Genomic DNA, 23,573 nt, shown 5'->3' with positions numbered 1-23,573 from the left:
TCCTCCCCCACCCACTTCAATTGAATTCAACAACAAATCCCTGCCCACATCCGAAGCTGAGCAAAAGCATAATGACACATGGAGCTGAAGTGGGAGAGAAGAGGGAAAGGGCTAAACCAACAAAGCTCCACCTACACAAAGGAGTAGGCTAAGGAGCTGTGCATGGATCTGCTGTGTTTATTCTCTTATTGTGCAGCGTCGCCTCTGCATTCAAAACCCTCAGGGTCAACTGCAACATGGGAAACTGTGTCGGCAGCACACAGCGTTTGTCTTATTCTTTCCATTGCTCAGATTTGACTTTATTATCCTGAATTCGACACCAATTCACCAAGTCAGCAGCGATGGTCTTCACGGGCGTGTTATGTTTGTTTAGCAGCAGCTGATGGAAAAATACTGTCACACTTCCTTTGATTCTTTGAATTGTTTCTTCTTTCCAAACGTAACTGGGCTCATTTTGTTGCAGCCGAAGCTCTCTAGTGTCTTCTTCAATTCCGCTTATGTATGTAAATGGCACACCCCATTTGTGTGCTGATCATTTATGGGTTAAATTAATTCAGTCCACAGGCCCCTCACTTACATGCACAAGATCAGGCAGGGAGGCTGTGATTGGTTCATCAGATTGGCACCTCGTGGCAGACATTGGTGGACGTTTTCACAGGCTTACACCTGCTACAGATGATACTGATCTTTGTTCTTTTTTTCAGAGCACAGGAGTTATTCATTTCTGTCAGGACCTAAAGATCAGTGGATCTGGAGGAAATGACCTACCTTGCCTTTAGCAATGTAAATAATAGATAATAGATTGTATCTCAAATCCAAATTACCACCATTGCAATGCCCTTCCATGTGTTAACTTCAAGCTAACAAACTAAGAGGTACATCTTTGTCCATCATCCCCTCCATCCAGAAAATAATGCACGAGTCACCCCTGAGAAGTTTGTGCTTGATTTTACCTTCAATCATCATGAAATCATTGACAGGCTTTCGTTCAGTTTCTCCTTTCTTGAGGGTTACCCCTTAGAAGAAAAAAAAGGCTTTTTCCAGGAGATTGGTTAAGGTTATGGTTACGTCGAATAAATCATCATTAGTCAAAAGACATCCCTTCAGAAATCCTCCTCAGGCTCCATGGATGAATTTTCCATCTTCAGACATCCCCTCGCTGAGACTGAGATTTACCTTCATCAGACTAAAATTGTCTGTCTGCACCGCCTCCCCCCCTTCCCATCACTCACTTGCACACAAGCTGTTTGCTTCCAAACACACGTACAGAGTCTCCATCTGCCAACACAGACAGAACGATGACACTTCAATCACACAGTGCAAATCCATGTCTGGTCGCACGTCTTGCCACCCAGCACGGCTTTGACAAATGGCGACATGCAGGAAGGGGCCAACTTCAACATCCACCCGACGCAGAACAACATGTTCACAGCTTGATATGATGGCAGCTAAACTCAGATTTTAACTACTTCAGGAACAATAGCACTGTGTCAGTTTCACCAATCACAGGATCAACCATAGGAACAAACCAAAACGGTGATGGTTCTGAAGTCTTTGGGGTTTTTTTAGGATATCAACAATATCCACCGAGTTACATTCAATTTATCTTAAAAAATCCCAAATCCAGGGATGGAGTTACTGCAGGCAGAGATGCTTTTAATTAAGTTTCATTTTGTTATGACTTTAAATTGTGAAGCTGGGAAGATTCAAATGTTGCTCCTTTTCTTCAAATAAAATAATATATATGCTGGTGCCTAATGCTTGGTGTGCACATGTGCAGAGGTTGTTGTCCCACAGGCAGGGGGGCCAGGGTTCAAATCTTCTTTCTTCGCATGTCATTCCCAGTCAGGAATGAAAAGCCAGAAAAGAAACCTTCAGCTATAGGTAAATCAGATCAGTCATTTGTGAGAGGGGTTCTTTTATGTGTGTGTGCTTGTGTGTGGCGGGAGCAGTCTGACTGCCCAAACTTTTCCATCAACCCACCAAATACACATCTAATACTCTATATTCAAACCCACTAAGAATCTCGTTCTAACCTTTTATTTAGTGATTGCAATTTTTGTGGTGATTCTATGATGATGCTTGGATTAGATCAGGAGCGTACAGGAGGCGGAGCCTATATTTACATATGGCCTATCAAATACATCATACTTGATGAAGCAGCTAAAAAGCTCAAAAGAAACCCCCTAACCTGTGAGACTCAGAAAGGAGGATTTACTTAATGGATGCACAGACAGAAGCGTCCTGGGGCTTTGCGTATTCATTACATGGAAATAGTACGGGGGAGGCATATTTGTAGAAATCAAAGAAATAATGTGTTGTTGTTTTTTTTACCTTCTGGTTTTGGCAACAGTTCTAAACAATAATAAAAAAAAAGCTCTGCTCTTCATGTGCTGTTGATTCAAATCCAGCCAGGAGTCACATCTGTTGTTAGCCTGCTTGCTTCAAACGTTTTGCTAGTTGCCATTATTTTTAAGCATCTGGAGCCGACCTGTGCACTCTGGATATTTCCGCTCCGTCATCCAAAGCCCGAATGAGTCTGAGAACTCCATTTAGCAGACTCTGAATGCCAGTGGGCAGGGCTGATCCGGCTAGTTTGTCTCGTTATATGCAAATAATGTGACAACAGTAATTGTCACTTATTATTTCAATGTGTTCATATAAAAACGGACGATCTCAAGTACTTTGCCAACTCCAGCACTCTGCTTGTAGCACCTCTTGGAGTGTTTTTTTTTTGTGGCCACAGCCTGACAGACATTATGACAGAACATGAATATGCAATTAGGACTCCAAAACTGCAATTATCTCCCAGGACGGCACTTCAGAGATGCAGGCCACAAGTGCCAGCACTCACTGAAAGTTCATCTTTTTCAAGTAAACCCGCAGGGCTGGATCAGGAAGTTGACTTTTCCTCTTTCCTCTCAGTTTGTTGCCTTACCCGAAGAGCGGAAATGTGGAGTGTTTTTGAAGCTGTTTTTCATTTCTCATCTTTTTATGCTAAGATGTTACATTCTGGTGGTTGTCTTTCAATTGTCACCTGAAGTTGATTGCAAACATACTTGTCATTTTTAATCACACTTGCATTGAGGGCCATGCACCGACACTGAGAGTGTACGTTTGATGTGGTCGCCATGCTGGATCCTTCTCGTTTTCATCACAAGTGTTTGGTTTAAAACCGGGGCAGGAATGACACTCATCTTCTCAGAAAGTCAGAAACAGGACAACGTTCTTTGGATCCCTTTTGCTCACAAATCAAAATTTGCACTGAGATTGTATCTGTGCACAGATTTATGATCGAATGCATTCATTTTAACACCGTTACAAACACGTGAACTGGGAAGTTGTGGCGTTCCAGGTTACAGAGCAAGAAAGACCACCAACGAATCCAGGCCGTCAAAACGCCTGAACACACGACATTGATGCTTTTTGTGTTCCAACGTTGATCTCAAATAGCTGCTGTCTGCAGCAGAGACTCCTCCCAGACTGAGGAAGCAGAACCTCCAGTTTCAGCAGCAGCTTCTTCAAGACTTTTAAACACAACAATGATCCTTCATTCCCCCTCAAACCCCCGGGTTACCTCCTGGACTGTAAAAAAGACAATGTAAAAAAACGGGCAATATATTTATCTGTATAGTAATTACACACATAGCTATTGTTTTTAAATGTATTTATATCTGCACCTTATTTTGTTGAAATTAATAATACCACTTGTTTTTTATCTTGCACTACGTCTAACATGATGATTTTATGTGGATATTTGTTGTCTTGGTCCAGACTCAGTCCCTAAGTGTTTAAATTTTCCAGGAGCCTTTTATCAAATCTGACAGATGAAAATTTGTGTTTTAGCTAACGCTGGTAAATTTACAGATTTTTATTTATTTATTTTTTAATATGCATTTCCCCTGTCAAATAAAAAATAATTAAATGTCTTGTTCTGGTCTTGGTCCCTCAGGTCTCTTGAATGTCTTGGTCTCTGTGGGTGTGATCCACAACCATAAAAGTTTATCATCACTCTTTTTAAAGTCTCTGCAAGAAGCGATTTTTCTGTGTATCACCAAATTATTATTTTATAATAAAAAACACATTAACCATTTAAATTCTTGATGCTAGAGGGGAATTATTCAAACGCATCCCAGTGATATTTTCCACATTATTCACGTTTTCATACATCAAATACACTCTTCAAATTCTGAAATGATTATTCTGGTATTTACAATATTCTCTTTTGACTTTCATGTTTTTGTGTGAAGCCTTTTGCTCTGCAGCAGCAGTGACCCACTTTCCTCTTGGGGATCATTAAACTTTCATCATACATCTCATCGTGGATTTCAATTATAATGTGTGCAGCTCATGTTGTGGATCTTTCAGAAAGGCTCCCCACTGTGTTATGGATGTAAAAAAACAAAAACAAAAATCACTAAAGTCGCATTCACCATAGGATGTTGTCACTAACTCTTCTTGTCTTTACTCTTCTCTCTCTCTCTCTCTTTTTCTTTTGTCTCTGCAATGCTCGCTCGCCCCATCGTCACCAGCTGGAGGCTTTTTACTCCATCTTCACCACCGAGCAGCAGGACCACGTTAAGTCTGTGGAGTATCTGCGCAGCAACTTCAGGCCCATCCAGAGCTTGGACAACCGCCACGTCTTCAAGTCGGCGGTGAAAGACGCCTGGATGCCCGACCTGACGGACGGCAGCAGCGGGCCGTACGGCACGGAGACGTCCAAAGGTAGGGACCTCGAGACCTTTTTTCCCCCAATCTGCTCGTTGATCAAGGAACCAACGTGGACGAGAGAAAAATGGCAAAACCAAAGCAAGACTCGCTGACATGCTGAGTGCTGTTGTCTTCTCGTCTGAGGGCCTTTGTGCACTAGTGCCATTGTTTCCTGCTTCAAGTGCGTTTTTTTTTTCATTCTTAAACAAAGCAGTTCGGTGTTTTGGCGCTAAGTGCAAGAATGGCCTCGGTGTCAGCTGAAGGTGTGCTTGTCAACATCACTTCTCCCTCAGCAACCAATCAGAACCAATAAAACAAACTTTTTCATGAATAATGGCGGCGGACGACTAATCCGACTCGTCTCTTCAAGGGTATCATTTCCAGCTACTCGTGCCAGTCCAGGATTCATGGACGTATTCCTCTTATCTTTCCTTTAAAAAAAAAAGAAAATACAAACCATAGAGAGCTATTTAAAAAAAAAAAAAACACAGAGGGAAGAGGAATTGCCGCAAGCCAACTTTCAGTAACCTTGCACCAGTCCGCTGAGGAGGCACAGGCCCTAAGGGCTCTACAGACTACACATACATTTCACAAGCTAACTTAGAATAATGAAGCAGCATCTACTGTATGTTAGAAGAAGAGCAGCGTCACATCACCAGCTTCTTCGTGGATTCACACTCTTCACTTGTTTGGTTTTTTTTGGAGTCAGACGTGCAAGACTTGGGGCGAGGTTGAATATGCATGGCTACACATAAAGTATATATACTGCATGTATCATGTTGCCATTAAAGGACCATACTGTATGAAATGATTGGAGGAGGCTTTAGTTGAGATCATAAACTCAACAACGTGATTGCTGATGAAATAAATCTTGGAGCAGTTGGCTCATTTTTCCTCGTGGATTTTTTTTACAATCAGACTTTTTTTTTGCTACCAGAGAAGTCGCCCTCTAGTGGCCATGACAAGAATGCCCATTTAAGCCTCTAATGCAATTACACCGCTTATTAAACCACAGCGTGTTATAACGTTAAGGGGTGTGTCCAGAGGGGTGGCCAGGGGTGAAATCCCAAAAATAATTATTATCTAGAATTGGCAGCTCACACTGAAGTTTTTAAGTGTGCAGATGCTTGTTTACAGTTTTTCAAAAGACTTTGTACATACATGTTTTGAGTCCTTGAAGATTGACGCTTAGAGGATGTGTTGCCATCATTGTGTTATTTAAAAGTCGGTGTGATGTGTGCAGACAGGAAGGGGAAATAGATGCTCTTCTTTCATATGTGTGTAAGGCCACCCCCTGCACCAGTCAGTGACTCAGTTGGGCCACCCCAAGGCCAAAAAGTCTGGACACGCCCCTGTCCACTTCATATGACATCACCAGGAAACACAAGTTCATTTTTTCAGTTCTTATCAATGAGCCATTGAACGCATTTGTGATAATATTGAACGCTGGAAAGACTCATTAAAGGGCCTCCTTTTTCCTCCCTGAACTCGTCCCATATTCTCACATTATTCCTGGATGGTGACTTATCTTAATATTAATAAATCAGGCATGTTCAGCGTTCCTCATACGCCCAGAGGGAAGTGATTGCCCTCTCTTTGTGTGTGTGTGTGTGTGTGTGTGTGGTCTAGGCTAGCGCTCTGTCATTTCACCAGCGAGCTGGGTAACCCCCCTAGCATAAGGCAGAGGGAGGCACACCAGCCGTCCTCCCACTCCTGCCTCATTACCGCTCTCATAACACCACACTTTGTGCAGTGTGTATGTGTGTGTGTGTGTGTGTGTGTGTGCGTACTGTATGCATGCAAGTGTGAGCGTGTGTGCCCCTGTTTCTCTGGGTATTTGTAAGTGTTTGTGTGTGGCCTAGCATCTGTGCAGTGTCAACTGTCCTAGCAGGATTTACCCCCCCTGCTTCATACACACTTCCATATGGTCAACAAGGAGAGCTGCACACACCCACACTAACACTGTATGTGTGTTGTCCTGGCACCGTGTGCTGCATGCTTGTGCAGTGTGTCCTTGAGCGCTGCGGTGGGACATGTTAGCTGTAAGCAGATCAATAAGGCTGCTAGTGGAAATGCAGACGAACAGGAAAGGAAGGGGGGGAAAAAACAGAAAGAAATACGGTTTCCCGAATGTTTCGATCTTAACGGTCATTTCTTTCTGAAGCAAATCAAAATCCTCGTTTAGTTTTATCTGTGTCCAGTGAAGAGTGATGAAAACATTGAGTGGAAGCAGTGAGAATAAAGACAGTTTAGGATTTTTCTTACAAAAGAATGACCATTTGAAAAAGTGCCTCTAACGTCTATCACCTTCCTCTGGTGAGCCACAAGCTCCCTCGTGTGCAGACTGGTGCAGGGTTGTTCTCTCACTAAAAGTAGTGACTAGATTAAAGGCTAACACTTAGGTGTTAGCTCATGCTACCTGCCTAAGCTAACTCTTAGGTTAGGAGTTTTATCCTGTTTTTTAAAGTATTTGCAACTGTAGACTAAACACGTCCTCGGCTGCAGAATTTATTGGCTTTACCTGTTTAGTATGTCATGGTGCAGAAATCAGATTGATTAAATTTGGTACTTTTTTTAATAGATGATATTTCTGTCAAAGACTCAAGGTCTCAGTGTTTAAAACTGCTCATCTTACATTCGTGTCCTCTTGGAAAACAATCGTCTGCCCTTCAATCCAAAAATCTTCTTTTCATGAGAGTTTTTAAAAAACATGAGCGAAGATGAACTCTGCTTCATTGCAAGGTCACGACTTACTGACTGTGATGTTACATCATAATGAGTCATGAGCAGCAGAAATAGTGATGATGACTTTAATTAAAAAGCACCTTTAAAAACAGATGTGGACATTTTACAAACAAAGTAAAGGCATGAACAGTGACGATACTTAGAGCCTGTTGGGGCCCGAGGCAAAAATCAGTCGCTCACTTCTCTTCTTTATTTTTTTTTTCTTTCACCCGTCGACTGATCATGTCTCTTTTTTTTTCTTTGTTGACTTTCAATAACAAACTTTGGTTTTCACAACAGTAATGAATGCAACGCTCAGCAGGGTGACAAGAGTGAGAGCTGTTGCAGATGGGGGCCCCCTCAGGGAGGTTTCCTCCTGTCATTGCCGTGGTTTAAAGTGTGTTAGTCCTCCGGGGGCCCCCTGCTGGTCTGGGAAGCCAAGCAGTTGTCAGCCTCGCCTGTTGACAAGGCATGAATTCAGGACAATAAAGTCAGGTCGAACAGAGTAACGAATAAAAATATAAATATAGACGCAAACACAAGAATAACAAAAAGCAGGCCGCTCTGAAAAGGCAGTGAAAGGTAGAAGGCAGTTCAAGGAAATAATCCAAAATATAAAAACTTTTATTGGCACATCAAACACTTAAACTTTGTAAAAGTGCATTTTTTTGTAGAATATTACGCAGGAAAAGAAAATGAAGTGACCTACAAGTGTCTCTTTGCATAATCCATCAGAGGATATATATGATGAGGGCTGTCGTGAAATGAACTGAAATAACCGTGGAAGTGGTTGACTTGCTCCACGAGTACAGCTATTTGCACCCTGAAGTATCTGAAGTGCTGATGTTGAAGTAACAAGTTGGTAAAGTCAGCTAAGTGGGATGCATAAATAATACATCAACATTAATTATGCAGGTCGTGTTGGAGGCGAACATCCACAGAGAAGCAGCAGGAGTTATGTTTATTGATCTGAGAGCGCACGTCATGTGACGTCACTAATAACGAACGAATAGCATCGCGGTACGCTTGCACTTAGATTAATGGCACATTACATTTATTTGGCTGATGAGAAGTGATGCATCAGGACGCATTACGTGTTCTTCTGAGCACGCTCATGAACGTCCTCTTCAGCCCATCACGTATACAATCATTCACTGTGGTTATAGAGACTGATTGATCCCTTTATATTGTGTTCTATGTAATGGGATCACTTAGACAGAACATACGGAGATGTTTCACATCCTATTTAATGCAGTACTGTTTCTCATCCTCACCAAGGATTAGTGGTGTTAGTGTCGTGGTTAGTGTATGAAAGCTGTAGTCCTTCAAGCAGGCGCTCCGGTCATGTCATTCCCCCCACTCTCTCTCTCTCTCTCTCTCTCTCCCTCTCTCTCTCTCTCTCGCTCCCCATGATTTCCGACTCTATCCCATGTCCTATAGAGGCCCTCTCAATAAAAAACTAAAGATGAGGTTGAGGCTGCCCTGTTGAAAACGAACTCCGAGTTGAGCGTACTAAAGACGTCGGGGCGACACCGACCTTTAAGTACAATATACACAATGTTATCATCACAGCAGCACATGCAACAACAATACGGCAGCTTTCAGGATAGCAATTTGGTCTTTGATATAACATCTGTTTCCTTGACAAAGACACATTTTAATTAATAATTACAAAAAGAAAAGCCATTCATCTTTTACTTCACTTCAGGACACTGATAACACGTTTTCTCTAAAGTTTTGGTAAAGGAGAACGTATGAGCTCTAACACTTCTGCTGCTTCCCGTCCAGATGAGGAGCGCACACTGATCTGTAAGAGCTCAAGCTGACTTGTAATTCCTTCCATTATTTATTTATACATGTTTCATTTGAGTACCTAGCGTAGCGTAGGCTAAAAACATGAAGTGACACTGAGTTGCAGTGTGATTGTCCTTGTTGGTCCACTCTCTGCACACTTCTCTGTGTTTCGTTTGTTTTTGTGGTTAAGGTTAAGATGTCCAGGAGCAGCGCTGATGTCACTGTGTTATATGTAGAGGGGCACCAGTAACAGTTTTACAAAAAGACACGAGTGCTGTATCAAGTAGTTTAAACGATGCAAGAGCCTACGAGTGCTACTTAATTTACTGTACTTCATGGCACCGAGTGGCGAGCTGCTGTTGTTAAAAAAAACAACCAAAACGTATACACTGTGTTGCAGATGAGTTGGAGAGGGGATGAATATAAATTTAGCTTTTAGCAGCGTTAAAATACTTAAAACCTGAGGGCATCGTCCTGCAACATGAAATAGATTCACTTGAAAATGGACAGAACCATGCGAGATTGCAAAGTCCTTTTACCATTGGTGCACATGTGCAGAATCAGCATCGAGGCCTGTATCAAACTGTGGCTGACTTTTCACCCATTCCCTCCGAGTGCAAAAACCCTTTGGACGGACCCACAATCAAGGCCTGGTCATCGATCAGTTGTGGGCAACACGCTGCGGGGCCTAAATGTCTTTTCCTCCTCCAAATGGCTTCTCAGAGAGTTATGAGAGAGAGCGATGGAGAGAGATGTCCTCCGCGGGTTTTCCCTGTGTCAGACACTTCCCCCTATCCGTGTTCTGTTCTGTGTGATTGGGCCCTGGTCTCCATCACTCACTGCCATCCCCTCCTGTCCCCTATATATTTGTGTTTGTGTGTGAGTGTGTGCGTGACGGTCGCTTATCTTTGATGAAAGCTGTAAGAGGGTCTCTTCATCACCCTGCCAGACACATGGGGCTTCACACGCCTTTCGGCACTGGGAATACGAGTTGCCACAATTTTGCAATTGTAGTAAAGCATGCAGTGAGACTCACATATGCATATAATAAAACCTACGTCAGCCGAAGAGCTCCCAAAGGATCAATCAAGACTGAGTAAAAGACAATTTAACTCAGCCTTGCTGTGCTAGCTAGCAGCCCTGTCAGCTAATGAACAGAAAAGATAGAAGCCAATCCAGTAGCTTGTTAGCCTCAGGCTGTTAACAAGCAGCATTAGAAGCTGTAATGACAGTGGACGGCTGCTTAACCTAATTTATGTAGGCTTCAGAAGCTACGTCTATTTAATCCAGTAGTTAGTTCAGTGGAATTCTTACCTCAGCATGCTGCTCTGCAGCCTCGGAAGCTAGGATGCGATCGAGTCAATTTATGTATCCGGTCCGTTTGCTAAACTTAACAGGCTCCTAACCAGCCTCTCAAACCAGCCACCGGCCTGGAAAGAAGCAGATTTTGTTCCTTGCTAGCCTAAGTGGGCTACTTATCAGCCTCAGCAGCCAATGTTCAAGCTAGAGAACAGCCATGAAAGTTGCTTGCTAGCCTTAGCATGCTAAGTACCAACTTAGACAGCGTGACGAAGTGCCCAAAGCTGAGCCTTTAGACGACTGCCGGCCTGGTCTTTGTCCAGGCTAGCAAGAAGATTGCAATCTGGCAACTCAGTGGACTAATGCCTGAGATGAATGAGTTGAAAGCTCTGCTTCAGTGACTGGTCGGCTTCTGTCTCCAACACTGGCCCCCGTGTGGTTATCGTTGGCCCGATCAGAAGCGCTTCAATGGATTCTTCAGCGAGCCTCTCTTAAACGATGGATGAGGACGTTGAGGGTTAATCACTGAGGGGTTTTTTATATTGATGAAGTACAGCATGGTGCTCCCTTGTCTCGGCTACTGCTATGACTTATTTAAGGTATTTTTTCAAATTAAATCGACATTATGAACGTCGTCAGTCAACAGTTATAGAAGTATGAATATTCTAACTTAGCGCACACACAGGGCACGGCTGGCTGGGTCCAGCTTGATATAATCTGTTATAAACCATTGTCCCAGTATAGAGGTCATTCTCTGTTTGACTTGTGTGTGTGTGTGTGTTCCAGTTTGTGAATGTGTGTGTGTGACTAATGGCTTTAGTAATGCTAAACCACATGGGGTGCGACTGCAGGTTATGAATAGAAAAACTCCACTGCAGCTCTTTTATGAGCAGGCTAATCAATTTGGTTCCACCAGGCAAGTGAGCCTTATTCTCAATCAAGCCATGTTCATCATTGAATTACCCTATGCATTTGCATAATGTGATACAGTGCGTGGAATAATCATTATGTGCATTGTTTGATAGGAAGACGCCTCTCTCTCCCGTCCAACGGGGAGGACGCCGCTTAACGTTCACAAACAGGACAAATATTTAGACGCAAAAGCAAAGCACCTCTATGTGATCTTTAAACGCGTCACTTCATCTTTCATCTCAACCCAAGATGAGGTCGCACTTCATTTTCAGTAAGCTCGGGCTTAAACACAGTGATCATCCTAAAGGAGTTTAAAGTTAATATTATTATTTTTAAAATTTATTTTAAGTGTATTTGATGTGGTCATAGCAATTACATCAGACCAACCAGATGCATTGATTTCAGGGTTTTAGCAACACTTTTCCACGGGCGGCGTTTGAAAGGATAAAACAATTAAAAAAGAATAAAAAAACAAAAAAACAAAACAAAAGCTCAACAAGTCTTCTCTTAGGGCAGGTTAGTTAGGTTTTACGACTAAATTTAGGGGAAATATTTAAGGTCAATTTATGGTCATTCTAAAACCAAAGAAGATGTGTTTGGGTATTATTGCCATGTTCAGTTTGAAAATGTTTTCTGATTGGCTGCAGGGTGCACACCTACACCGTGCAGTTTCATTGAAACAGTCAGTTTGGTGCGTTCCCTCTACATAACCTTTAATTCTTAACATTGATCAACTTTTAAATCTGGTGTAAAAGCTTATCTTAATTCTCGTGTTTGAAATGTTGCACTACACATACTCAAGTATAAGGCTGTTTTTGCATGTAGAAATAGGATGTTTTTATGGACTTATTAGGTGCCTTCAATTTCATATGATGAGATATTATTTTCCTAGAAATGTGATTTGAGTTTTTGCTCTGCATGCTGTCTCCATGCTCTGACTGACGGCGTCTCGTAAAGGAGCATTGTGGTTTATTATTATGAATATTTTGATCCAGAAAGTCGACATAGAGTTCATGTGTCTATAACCAGCAGGTGCTATACTGCTAACATGATGCTGTTTACCCACAAACACTCACTATTTGTCGTGTCCTATTTGAGTGTTTTCTTCGCTTTGGACAGGCCGTGACAAAGCATCCGAAACTGACAACGGGGGGAAATAATACGTTTGACTCTTGTAGATTGACGCGTGAAACATTGGGAGAAACATTGACAACCCACCGGTCTGCTTTGTTCAGCCTCTTGTTTTACTCATTTGCATGTTTGACATTAAAGGCCTGCTGAAGACTGTGCCATCAGAGCAGGAAGGATGCATTTCATGGATCCAGTCCAAAATGAAACAGTAAATAATGTAAAGTGTCGGAATAAACCATCTTTATGTTGGAGCAGGAAAATCAGAGCAGCAGAGGGGATTCATGAAACTGTTGTCATACTGATGATCATAGTCCGTCTTCACGTGTGACACTCAATGTGACCAGACAAGGAAGAGCATTAAACTGTGAAAAAAAAAACAGTGACTTAAAAGTGGAGCATATAAAGAAGGAAGCCATATTGGAAATTAAAAAGAAATAAATCTCTTTCAGACAAAGCATCCAGACAGTATTGGACAATATAGAGTCATATTTATGAAAAATTTACAGCAAGATGTGAAATTAAATACTGGTGTGTTGAAGCAGGGCCGAGCATCTCACAGGTCAAACAGAGACACCTAGTGGTCAGAGACAGCCAATGCAGGAGCGGTCCAATCAGAGTGAATGTGTGCTGGACTGTGTTGTTGAATTTCAAAATAATAAATACAATGTTTGCCTTCATATCTCCCACTGGCAGATATCTGAAGCCAGAGTAGGTTGGCTGCATTTTGCCTGAAGGCAGCTTTTTATGAACTGGTGTTATTGGACCCTTTAGACAAAACCTCTGTGTGTGCCTGTGTGTATGATTCATGTGTGTGTGCCTGTGTGCGTGATTCATGTGTGTGTGTGTGTGTGTGTCTCACAGCCATATTAATTACGCCTCATGAATACAGCTCACGCTCTCAGAACTCTCCGTCTCCGTGTCTGTGTGTTTGAAAGATAAACTGAACCTCGTATCCTGTCATTAAATAATCTCTCTTTGTCGTCTCTCCCTCCCTTTCATTCTCTTTCCTTGCTCTCTTCTTCCTTTTCCATCCATCCTTTCATCCTTTCCTCCTTTTATTTCGATCCAGTCTTAAACTGAATATCCTGTCAATCCTCACATCCCCCCCCCCATACTATCCATCCTCCATCTTTCTCTTTATCGGATTTCCTCCATTTTTTTCTCTCCTCTTGTCTCCCAATTGGTTCCATCCTTCTCTCCATTTCTTTCATTCTCCTCCAAATTCAATCCCACATCATTTCTCCTTTTTCCCTTCCTTCCTGTTCACTCCTTTTTTACGCCCATCCGATGCGTTCATCTATACTGTCCCTCTTCATCATCGTCTTCCTCTGCTTCCTGCCTCCATGCAACATCTTTAACTTATTACTTTAATCCGCTTTTTTTTATCTCTACATCACATTTTACAAATTTTCCTTTCTTGTTTTTTTCCTCCTTCCCTCCGTCCTTCCTTTTCCTAATGTTCTCCTCTTTGTCACTTCCGCAGTGTGCAGCAGCGCTCCCATCAACATGAAGGTGCAGCACGTGAACAGCAGCGCTCTGGTGGTGCGCTGGGATCGCCCGGAGGTCACCTATCACCCGCCCATCCTCTTCTTCCTGGTGTCCTACAGCTGGACGGCCCACGACGACAGCTACGAGGAGACGTACCTGACCCCGGCCACGCACAAACTGGTGAGTCTGGGAGGGAGGACGCTTAGTCTGACCCACTGCTCAACAGACACACACAACAGGATGTGACATGGAAAGTCCCGAAGGAGAGGGCTGGATCTGCATGATGAGGACTTTGGTGCACAGATTATATTTTTATTTTTTTCATGTTTTTAGTTTTAGTTTCATAACTCAGGAGTCAAAGCGCAGCCTTTATTTGAAAAGGCTAGCAAACAAACACGCTTTGCTAGCAGGCTGGTTAGCCATCAGGAAATGTACTAAAAACCTTCTTGTTGCTGTGAATGTAATTTATGTATTCAACAACACAAACTGTAAAATACTAAAACAGAATGCAACAACTACTAAAGTTTCTTTGAAGACAAACTATATCATTCGCAATGGATTGTGGGATGGGTAGTTCCCGAGTTCACGAGTTCTGGGCTAACTGGCTGTCTTGGTTCCAGATGTCTTCTCTTGATTTTAAGGATTTTGCGAAAAATTCAAATTCAGACTTTTTTTGAACGGGGAGATTTACTTTCAGAATCAGAGCTACAGAAGAAGTGAGCGGTCACTGTTGACCTTTCCAAGTCCGGCTCAACCAATCAGAAAAGCCTGATCTCCTCTGTGTGGGGGCTTCTGTGCAGTAAAAGAACGTCACATTTCCTGGAAGGAATAATCATTGGCAGTAATTTTGTTCCTTAAACGTTATATTTAGCAAATCAAATGCGAGGATAAACATATTTGCAGTCACAAAACAAGCGGCAGACATAAACATATACGGTGAATATTAAAAGCTTGGAAACATAAAGGCTGAGACGAGCTCTCCTTCAAGCCAAGCACAGATGCCAATAAATCCACATGCTGTGTCCTGAATATGTCTGCATCGACAAAGACATCCAATAACCCCCCCCATTCATCACATGTTATCTGTGGCAGAAAACCACACGACCCTACAAGTGTCTGCATTGAAAATTCTGAAAGACGTATCAACATAAATGTGGAGCCGTTTAACGAAAGTGTGTCGAGCATTAAAGAGGCTTTTGCATTTAAAAGCACATCATGCCTTTACACCTGGAAGTGTTCGATAAGTGGATGGACAAGACTGATGTGTGTGCATAATGAGGCCTGGGCTGTCTTTGAATGAGCCTTTTACACACACTTATCTCTGCTCTTATTAAACACACACACACACACACGCAGTCATTCTCTGATGTGCGTCCTCGGCCTGGAAAAGGAAACATTTCTTTTCAGACTTCTCCGACTCTGCTGTCGATAGCCATGTTTGTTCTGCCGTACGCTCCTCTGAGATGCCGGAGAACAATGAAGGCTTTCAGTGTTTCAGCTCTGGTTTCATGTCCGCAGCTCTGAGAGCCTCATCATTACACGGCTGTGTTTAAAGCTTTGTGAGGACGCCTCTTTGGAAACGTAGCTTCCTTTTTTTTTTTTCCCCCCGTCTTCCGAATCCAACGTCTTGTTTCCACAGACCTCTCTGAAGATGAAATCAAGCAGCAGCAACTTTGTCTGAATGACGAATATGGATAAAAAAAATTCAAATTAAAAGCCAAAGTTGGTGTGTTTTTAAAGCTGCAGTTCTTAAATCAGCCACAAGGCACAATAGGCTTTCAGCGATTCAGATGAATTCAATCATCTTTTAAGATCCTTTGTCCCAAAGAAAGGACAAAAACATGAGGATCCTGTAAGTAGTAGTCACAATGTCCACGCTGCTTAGTAGCATACTGGCTGCTCATTATGAATCATGAAGCATTTATGAGTCCCTTATTCTACATGACCGTAGTCTAAAGCAGCGCTGCCCGCTTCGAGGACTGTAGTCTCCGTGCACGAGGCCGGCAAACTCCAAAACAGTTTATCTTTAAGTGACGCGAGGCAGAGTTGTTTTTATGACTACTTGATGAAAGCACTAATAAAACCTGCAGCACAGTTTCCACCAAAATCTCCACGGACTGTCGTATCTTCACTCCAAGTGCTCGTCGGTGTTTGTGAAGAAGACGTGTTTTGCAATGAGGTTTAATTGCATTAAAAAAAGAGGCCAAATTATGCCTGGAAAATGACTGCATCAGGGCTCATTGAAACACGACAGCAGCGCAGCGCAGAGGGACGCGTCGGTGGTTAGCACGCGGTTAGCAGTGTCTCTGAACCAAGCCTGCAAGCGTCATCTCTGGAGAAACGCTTATAACCCAGGATTTATATCTGTCGCTGTGTTGCATCACTCTGAATGTGTTGTACGCATTCATTTTCCTCTTTTTTGTTGTAAACCTGAATCTTTGATTTTAAACTCTGCTTATCCCTATAACTCATCCGTGCACATGCAAAGGAGTAAATTATTGTGTACCGCTTCAGGAAGGAGACACACAGTTCTGCTGCTGTTTGCACGCCCAAACTGTTGGGACATTTATTTTTAAAGTCGACGATGTCTCGTCGATGTCCTGGTAGGTCTGTAAACGAGAGTTCAGGAAAGGGAGACATCGTTTTTGTCATGATCAGATCTCCTCTCCAGAGAGCACTGCACCCAGGTCAGACAGTTTTTAACTTCAGCTCAACGTGCAAAAATGGTGAGCGAGACTTCGTGCTGCACTCAGCTCGGTGGCGCGTGGATACGCTCTTACCCGGAGCAACAAAGAGACGATGAATGGGCGTGGCTGCGGCGTGCAGCGCCCACCTCGTCCTATCTGGAAGGCCCTTAAGACTGCTAACTTGTCCTGGTGATTACTTTGCACAGAACAAGGAGTGGTGATGTGTGTGTAGTTCTTAACTGGCTGCATGATTGGCAGTATGGACGTGTGTGGATAAATCCCTTTAGATTGAACCTTCTATTTGTTTGACGAAAGACTTTAAAAACATACCGTGATTGATTCATTCTCCAGAACGGCAGGCAGCATTTTAATGAGAAACAAATAGAGAGAATGTCGAGTTCTGATCAACATCTGTGCTGGTAAATGTTTGATCCATAAAAAAAAGAAAGCGAGGAGGATTCCTAAAGAAGTGGAAAGGAGAGCATGTTTACGAAACAGGAAGAATTAGCAATACAGACTCCTCTCCAACCCTGCTTTGATTAAAAGTCTCCGTTTGCCTCCAGCTGAGATCAAGAAAAAAACACAGCTCCTTGTGTATGATTGGGTATTCATGTTGATGTTTATGATAATTAATTTGTAAAGGCTTCAAAGTACAAATTATTGTGCTTAATTATGCCTCCTAATCCCTCCCCATGAATGTGTTTCATGCTGATTTTTCAGCAGCTTTGAGACCAAACTACAAATGGTTCACATCAAAGTCCGGCGTTTCGATGGGCTCAGAATCAACCGATAATCGTCTGATGAATAGATCGTTCCCCTGAGCCACTTCCACACAACTTCTCTTTTCCTCCTTCACTTTATTATGTCCTTTTAAAGCGCGCACCGCACGCTGGAAAGACGCCGTCCATGTTATATACGCCGTGTTCTTGGGTACACGTGAATGAAAGTAACAGTACGGGACTTTTCCATCCTGTAACAGTCGCCTCAAAATCAATCTAAGAGCACAACAACTTTCATCAGGGAGATTTGTGTCTCTCTCATGTTCACAGATCGAGAGCAGGGCCGCGGTTGTCTCGGTAACGGACGGTGTTAGCATCACGGTGTTAGCATCGTGGTGTTAGCATCACGGTAATGACGCTAAAACCAATACAATGCAAAACAAGCTGAGATTAAGAGCTAAATTAAGGCTAAGTGATGGAAGAGGACGAGGACGGATGAAGCTAAGAAGACAAAAAGAGAGAGAGTGAGCGAGCGAGAAGCAGAGTGTACGTCCCTGCAGATATTATTTAGAGCAGATTGGGATGTTAGCCTGTATCAGTGTCATTGCTGACTCATGTTTAGCAGCTTTACCGGCTGCAGAAAGTCGTAGAACTCCAGTTATGTCTGCAGGCTTGCACACTGAAAAATAAAACAATACGTCTCACGCCAACGTGTCTCTACAACATGCTGTGAATGCTAGCAGAGTCGTATTTGCACAATCCTTTAATGTACTGTACCGTGTCATGGCGTCTCACAACACTGCCCCCTGCTTGTCAACAGGTGGAAACATTGTCTGCGTCACATCGTCAGACCTGCAGACGTCACCGAGGCAACGCATGTTTATGTGTTATTGTAAATCACGGCAACAAAATATAAGATGAAGAGACAGTCAAATGGCCTTAAAAGGAAGTGTGTGTGTTGACTGTGTGTTATTTCAGATATACAGAGGGTTTTACATCATCAGAAAAATGACTCAGGCCTTGAAAAATCCAATAACTTGTTTTGGAACAAAACAGTTTTGACACGTTGAAAACAGAAGAAAAAAAAAAGCAAAGCACTGATTGCATCATTAAAAAGACGAGGTTTATTATTGGCACATCCACGAACAGCTTTGGCCAAATTCGTCTCATTATGAGAAAATGGGTCGGCTGAGGTTTTAATAAAGTAGTTATTAATAATCTGTCTGGGCACGAAAAACATTGGATCCTAAACACACTCCCAACACACATGCGCTCACACACACACACACACCAGGCATTGTCTTCCATCAATTCCATTACACATGGTCTCATCAGGAGCCAAAATGAGCTATGAGGGAAGGCTGTGGAGCAGACAGGGGGTTTCATTCCCTTACATTGTGGTCTGCTGGTGGGCTCGCCGAATACTAATGCTGAGCTGGAGGGGGTGCAGGGCTGCCAGCCTGTGCAGAAAGCATGACCTTGGGCCAGGGGGCTTTTGTTGGAAAGCCGGAAACGCTGCAAACACAGAAAAAGGAAGGGGTCGGAGTGCCCCCTGGCTGTGGAAGCAGCATCACATTACAGGAGAGGGAATCTGACGAGAGGGGTGGGAAGTGTTTTATTCCTCCATCATTAACTCGAGAGACTATCCACCACTCAAAAAAATCTCCTCTCTCCCTCAGCAATCCTCCCCAGTGCCCCCCCCCCTCTCTGTCAGCCCTTTGATTCTGCACTTATTCCTTCATATCCTCTGCTGACGCCTGTATCTAGGTCACAACAGGGACTTACATGGCTTTGGGACCCCCAAATCCCCACTCACACGCCTCCCTCTTGTCACAATCAATGGAGAATCCCCATGTTATATAACGCCGCAGACCGGACTGTTTTATAGCCCTGTGAAGAAAGAGAGAGACAGGTCCATAACTGGATCCAGCAGGGCAGAACCGGCAGGAGGGCGGGGGTATAAATAGCAAAAGCACAGTGGTGAAACACATGAATGAATATGTTCTCATAATGTGAAAGAAGCTCATCACAATAACGTTTCAATACACGAGCCATCTGGATTTAATGGTATTTTAATCTGCTCCTTAAAGAGAAATTAGGAGACCTAAATTTCCAGGAACAACGTGGTGAATGCTGTGAGGTCAAAGAGTGTGTGAGAAACCAACCTCCACCATAGACAGAAATGAATCTATCAGATGTGCTTTCATGTGTAGGAATAGTAAACAACATGCAGCATCTCTGGAGTCCATTCATTGCACGCACTCACAACAGAGAAAGTTCTGGAAAAGCCTTTAACATGATGTTTTCTTTTCACCCTATAAGGGCATGGGGCTGCAGCTCAGACTTGGGTTGCGAATTGTCGTTTCAAGTCTGTTCTGGTACCTGGAGAGGTGCCGGTTCACTTTCTGACCTTTGCCGAAGAGCCCATGAGGAAAGCACCGACCCCCCCCCCCCCCCCCCTCTCTGTGCATGCACATCCATAAGACCATATTTAGCACCTCTCAATAACAGAGTGTAAAAAAATATATTTTATATGAATTAAAGATATCTTAAGATATATTAAAGATATCATGTAAGAAAATTACATGCGAAAAATAAGATCTCAGTGTGCAAATAATACGCACACACACATGCACAAACAGGACCTATGAACATGCAGTGATGGAGAGGTGGCAGAGCGGGGCAGCTCACCTGATCCTGAGCTGCTCAAGGGTTCAGGCACCAGAAGTGACCCGACACCACACGGCCTATAGACCTATTTCTGTACTCCATTCCGGGACTTAAACCAGCGACCTTCAGGTCATCCCAGTCCCTACACACTGAGCTTCTGCCTCCCTTTTTCATCCATTCCTTTAATTAAGGGCCGGCCTATATATAGACATTGGTTGACATTTAAGTCAACCATCAACCAGGGAGCAGCCGTGGAGACGAGAAGAACCTAAAACCCAACTGTTTTTACTTTTAGTTCAATTAGCTGATGAGAATAAAATCATTCCAAGAGGTAAATTGGGCCCTGGTGGTCAAATGCAAGAGGCGGGGAAAACGGAGCGAGGCAGATTAATGTTCACGTGCACCAGTGAGGAGGGCGACACGCCTCGTGTGCTTCTTTCTGGTGTTGTTGGGAAGGATGTAAGCGACTACAAACATGATCCCAATCTGTCGTGTTTCATGAACTCACCTGTCTGCACCGCTCTCCTCCCCCGTTTCTTAGAAAACGTCATGACTCTCAGAATGTGTCAGCGGCTCATTGGTCGAGGAAGCTTTTAGAATACGGCTCCAGGTCTTAAAATCAGCATCAGCATGAATAGCTGAGTAGTTTTACCGCTTTTGTGTTCTAACACAGAAAAAAACACGAATGAAGAAAGCTGTCGGAAAGAGACGTCACAAAGAAGAGGTCACATCTGAACAACGAGAGCAAAGCTGGAGAGGTTCAAACTGCTTGATTAATTATGAAGAGACGAAAACACGAGGTTTATAAAATGTGGAGGCGAGCCGGGGTCGAAGCAGAAGAGCAGTCCAATGTCAGACTGAAATCCAGGTAGCGAGCGGAAAATCAATAATCATGTTAGGTCGAGATCATGAAACCCAGAAGGCTTCACATGAGGGGAAAAAAGCACTAAGTTTGCCTTCCAGTCCTCATACTGTCATATAATGTGCAACAACAGATTTACTATCATCGCCCTGTCGTTAAAGCGTTGATATGTCAGTGTGTGTGTGTGTGTGTGTGTGTGTGTGTGTGTGTGTCGACATGTTTGGCTCATTCATCAGGCAGATATGGCTGCTGGTCAGGTTGTTGATGTTGTTCTTTCTGCTGATGTGCAAACTATTTTAAGAATCTCCTTCTGACTCAAACATATTTTACCCTTTGACACATAACAAACCTCACACTGCAGCCCCTTCTTTTAGCTTTTGATGAAAAGAGTTGTGAGGCTGACGAGCGGCTGCACGCACATTTAATAACTAATCAGACCTAATCGTTGTCGTACCGGGTTGTAAACATGTCGATTTATGCTCTGTTGCTTGTTGTGTGTGTGTGTGTGTGTGTGTGTGGCGATGGTGATACTGATGCCTGCCTCTAGTGGGCACTTGACGAACTGCAGGATTTTGCACCTCCTTATTGGCAAAGGGTCTTGAGGCCCAAATGTCAACTTTTTGAAAAATGATTTCCAAGTCGTTTTCAATGCTATGACGTTTAACATTTCTATAATCTAAATACGATCACACTAAAGATCAACCTCTTTGTGACTAACCAATCAGGGATTCTGACCTAAAGAGTTCAAACCATAGAAAAGATGTTCCTGAGATTTTAACAGGACAAAACCACGACAACAGATATCACCATATGTACACATACTTAGAGGTACGTATGAGCTGAACTCTGCGTCAGCCCTGTCTGCTGCTCTGAGCTGATTGGTCGGAGCAGCTCCCCTTTGAGAGCTGATTTCCTCTCTGCTCGATGATGTCATACACGGCTAGAATAAAGGAATTGTCTTTTCTCCTCACCGCTCGGCCACAGGCACACCATGCACTACACTCAGTGCTGTGTGTGTGTGTGTGTGTGTGTGTGTGTGTGTGTGTGTGTGTGTGTGTGTGTGTGTGTGAGGAGCAACCAATCAGAAGCCCTGGGAGAAACTCTTCAGGGGGAGGGGGGTGACGACGTTCAGAGCACAGACAGAGGGGAGGAGAGCAGGCGAGATGAGGAGACGAATATCTGGATTCATTTGAGCTACAGTGACAACACAAAGGCACTAATCTCCTCTTAATGTGACGTCTGTTATATCAAGCAACAATCACTGTCAGACTGTATGAGAGAGAGCGTGCATCATTGTAAGAAAGGGTTAAAAATGCTGCAGCAACATTATGCATGATGACATATGTTTATTCGTACAATGAAAATGAAAGTGCACGTTAGTGTGCAAACAAAGTTAAAGTTGCTCATCAGTCTGTGGAGGACAGACAGGTTTCTTCCTGTTTGTTTACCAGCGTCTGCTGATGCTGCTCTACATCCCTGAGATGTTTACACGAAACCCTCTGATTTACTCGATCTTCTCCTCCATCTGTGTGGGAGCAGGAGTCAGCTGGAAGCGTGAATTCTCCACAGCGTTAGCGTGAACAGCAACACCCACATCTGCCAGAGCGCTGCCTCCTCATGATGAAAGCTGTGTCAGATGCCTGTCAGATTCTCTGCACAGTCCCGCGGTGCGTCTGCGCTGATGGTATCTAGTTACCTCTGAATAAATGGTGGAGATTACAGGAGATGTGTGGAACATCACAGCGAGGCGAAAGTGGAAAAAAAAAAAACGCATAATTAACCCAGCTCAACTTTCCAAATCTAAATGTGTGCATGTTTTCACAGAAGGTGCGACATCTCACATTTTAACATTGGTACACTGATATCACATGTTTCAAAGTTATACCAAAGTCAGTGTAAATTATTTCACTGTTTCCCTTTGCCTCCATAAAAATATGGAGCGCCTCTTGCAGCCTGTTCACTCAATTTTACATGATCTCCCAATGCACAAATAAAAAAAAAAAGTGGTCAAAAAAGTGTGATAAAACGCTGGAGTTAGCGTTAAAAAATACCAAGTGATCAGTTATGACGATATCAATGAGTGACTCAGATGAAGGATTGTTTCAGTGAAAGACGAGAGAAAAAAAGAAGAAATAATCAGAGAGAATCAGAACTCTCTGATTATTTGAAAGTCATTAAGTGTGTTTCGATTACGGTCATTCTGTGTCAGTTTACACAGTTTATGTGAAGTTAGCTAAAGCATGCTAGCATTAGCCTGATAACACAAAATTGAAGACCACAGTCAATCGCATGAGTGGAGAGGGGTTGGAGGCATGTCGCTGCAGGAGAGCGGAGGTCAAACAGTTTGTTTTGGTTTCATGCTGGCGCTCAAAGGCGACATCTAGTGGATCAAAAAGTTGCACATTCTGCCTTTAACCAACATCTAGTCATGCACACATTAATGCACCCAAGGGAATCAAACCCCCGTCCTCTAGATGAAAGCTGTGCACTTGTGTGTTCACACATACATGAATAAATATCCTTTGTTTACCCTGTCACCTCTAATCATATCTACTCTCCAACTTATTTTAAAATATC

General features: G+C 43.1%; 1 protein-coding gene across 1 annotated transcript in view; it reads left to right on the top strand.

The window, feature by feature from the left end:
- Window positions 1-23,573, top strand: part of LOC306821928 (receptor-type tyrosine-protein phosphatase gamma-like) — a 377,123-nt gene that overhangs the window by 310,158 nt on the left and 43,392 nt on the right. Inside the window, exons 9-10 of the mRNA XM_079340572.1 lie at window positions 4,533-4,725; window positions 14,054-14,238. Coding sequence (XP_079196698.1) covers window positions 4,533-4,725; window positions 14,054-14,238 — 378 coding nt within the window. The remainder of the gene's footprint in view (window positions 1-4,532; window positions 4,726-14,053; window positions 14,239-23,573) is intronic.

This window comes from Symphodus melops (genome assembly GCF_947650265.1).
Source record: "Symphodus melops genome assembly, chromosome: 4".
Taxonomy (NCBI): domain Eukaryota; kingdom Metazoa; phylum Chordata; class Actinopteri; order Labriformes; family Labridae; genus Symphodus; species Symphodus melops.
This window is presented reverse-complemented; position numbering and strand designations above follow the sequence as displayed.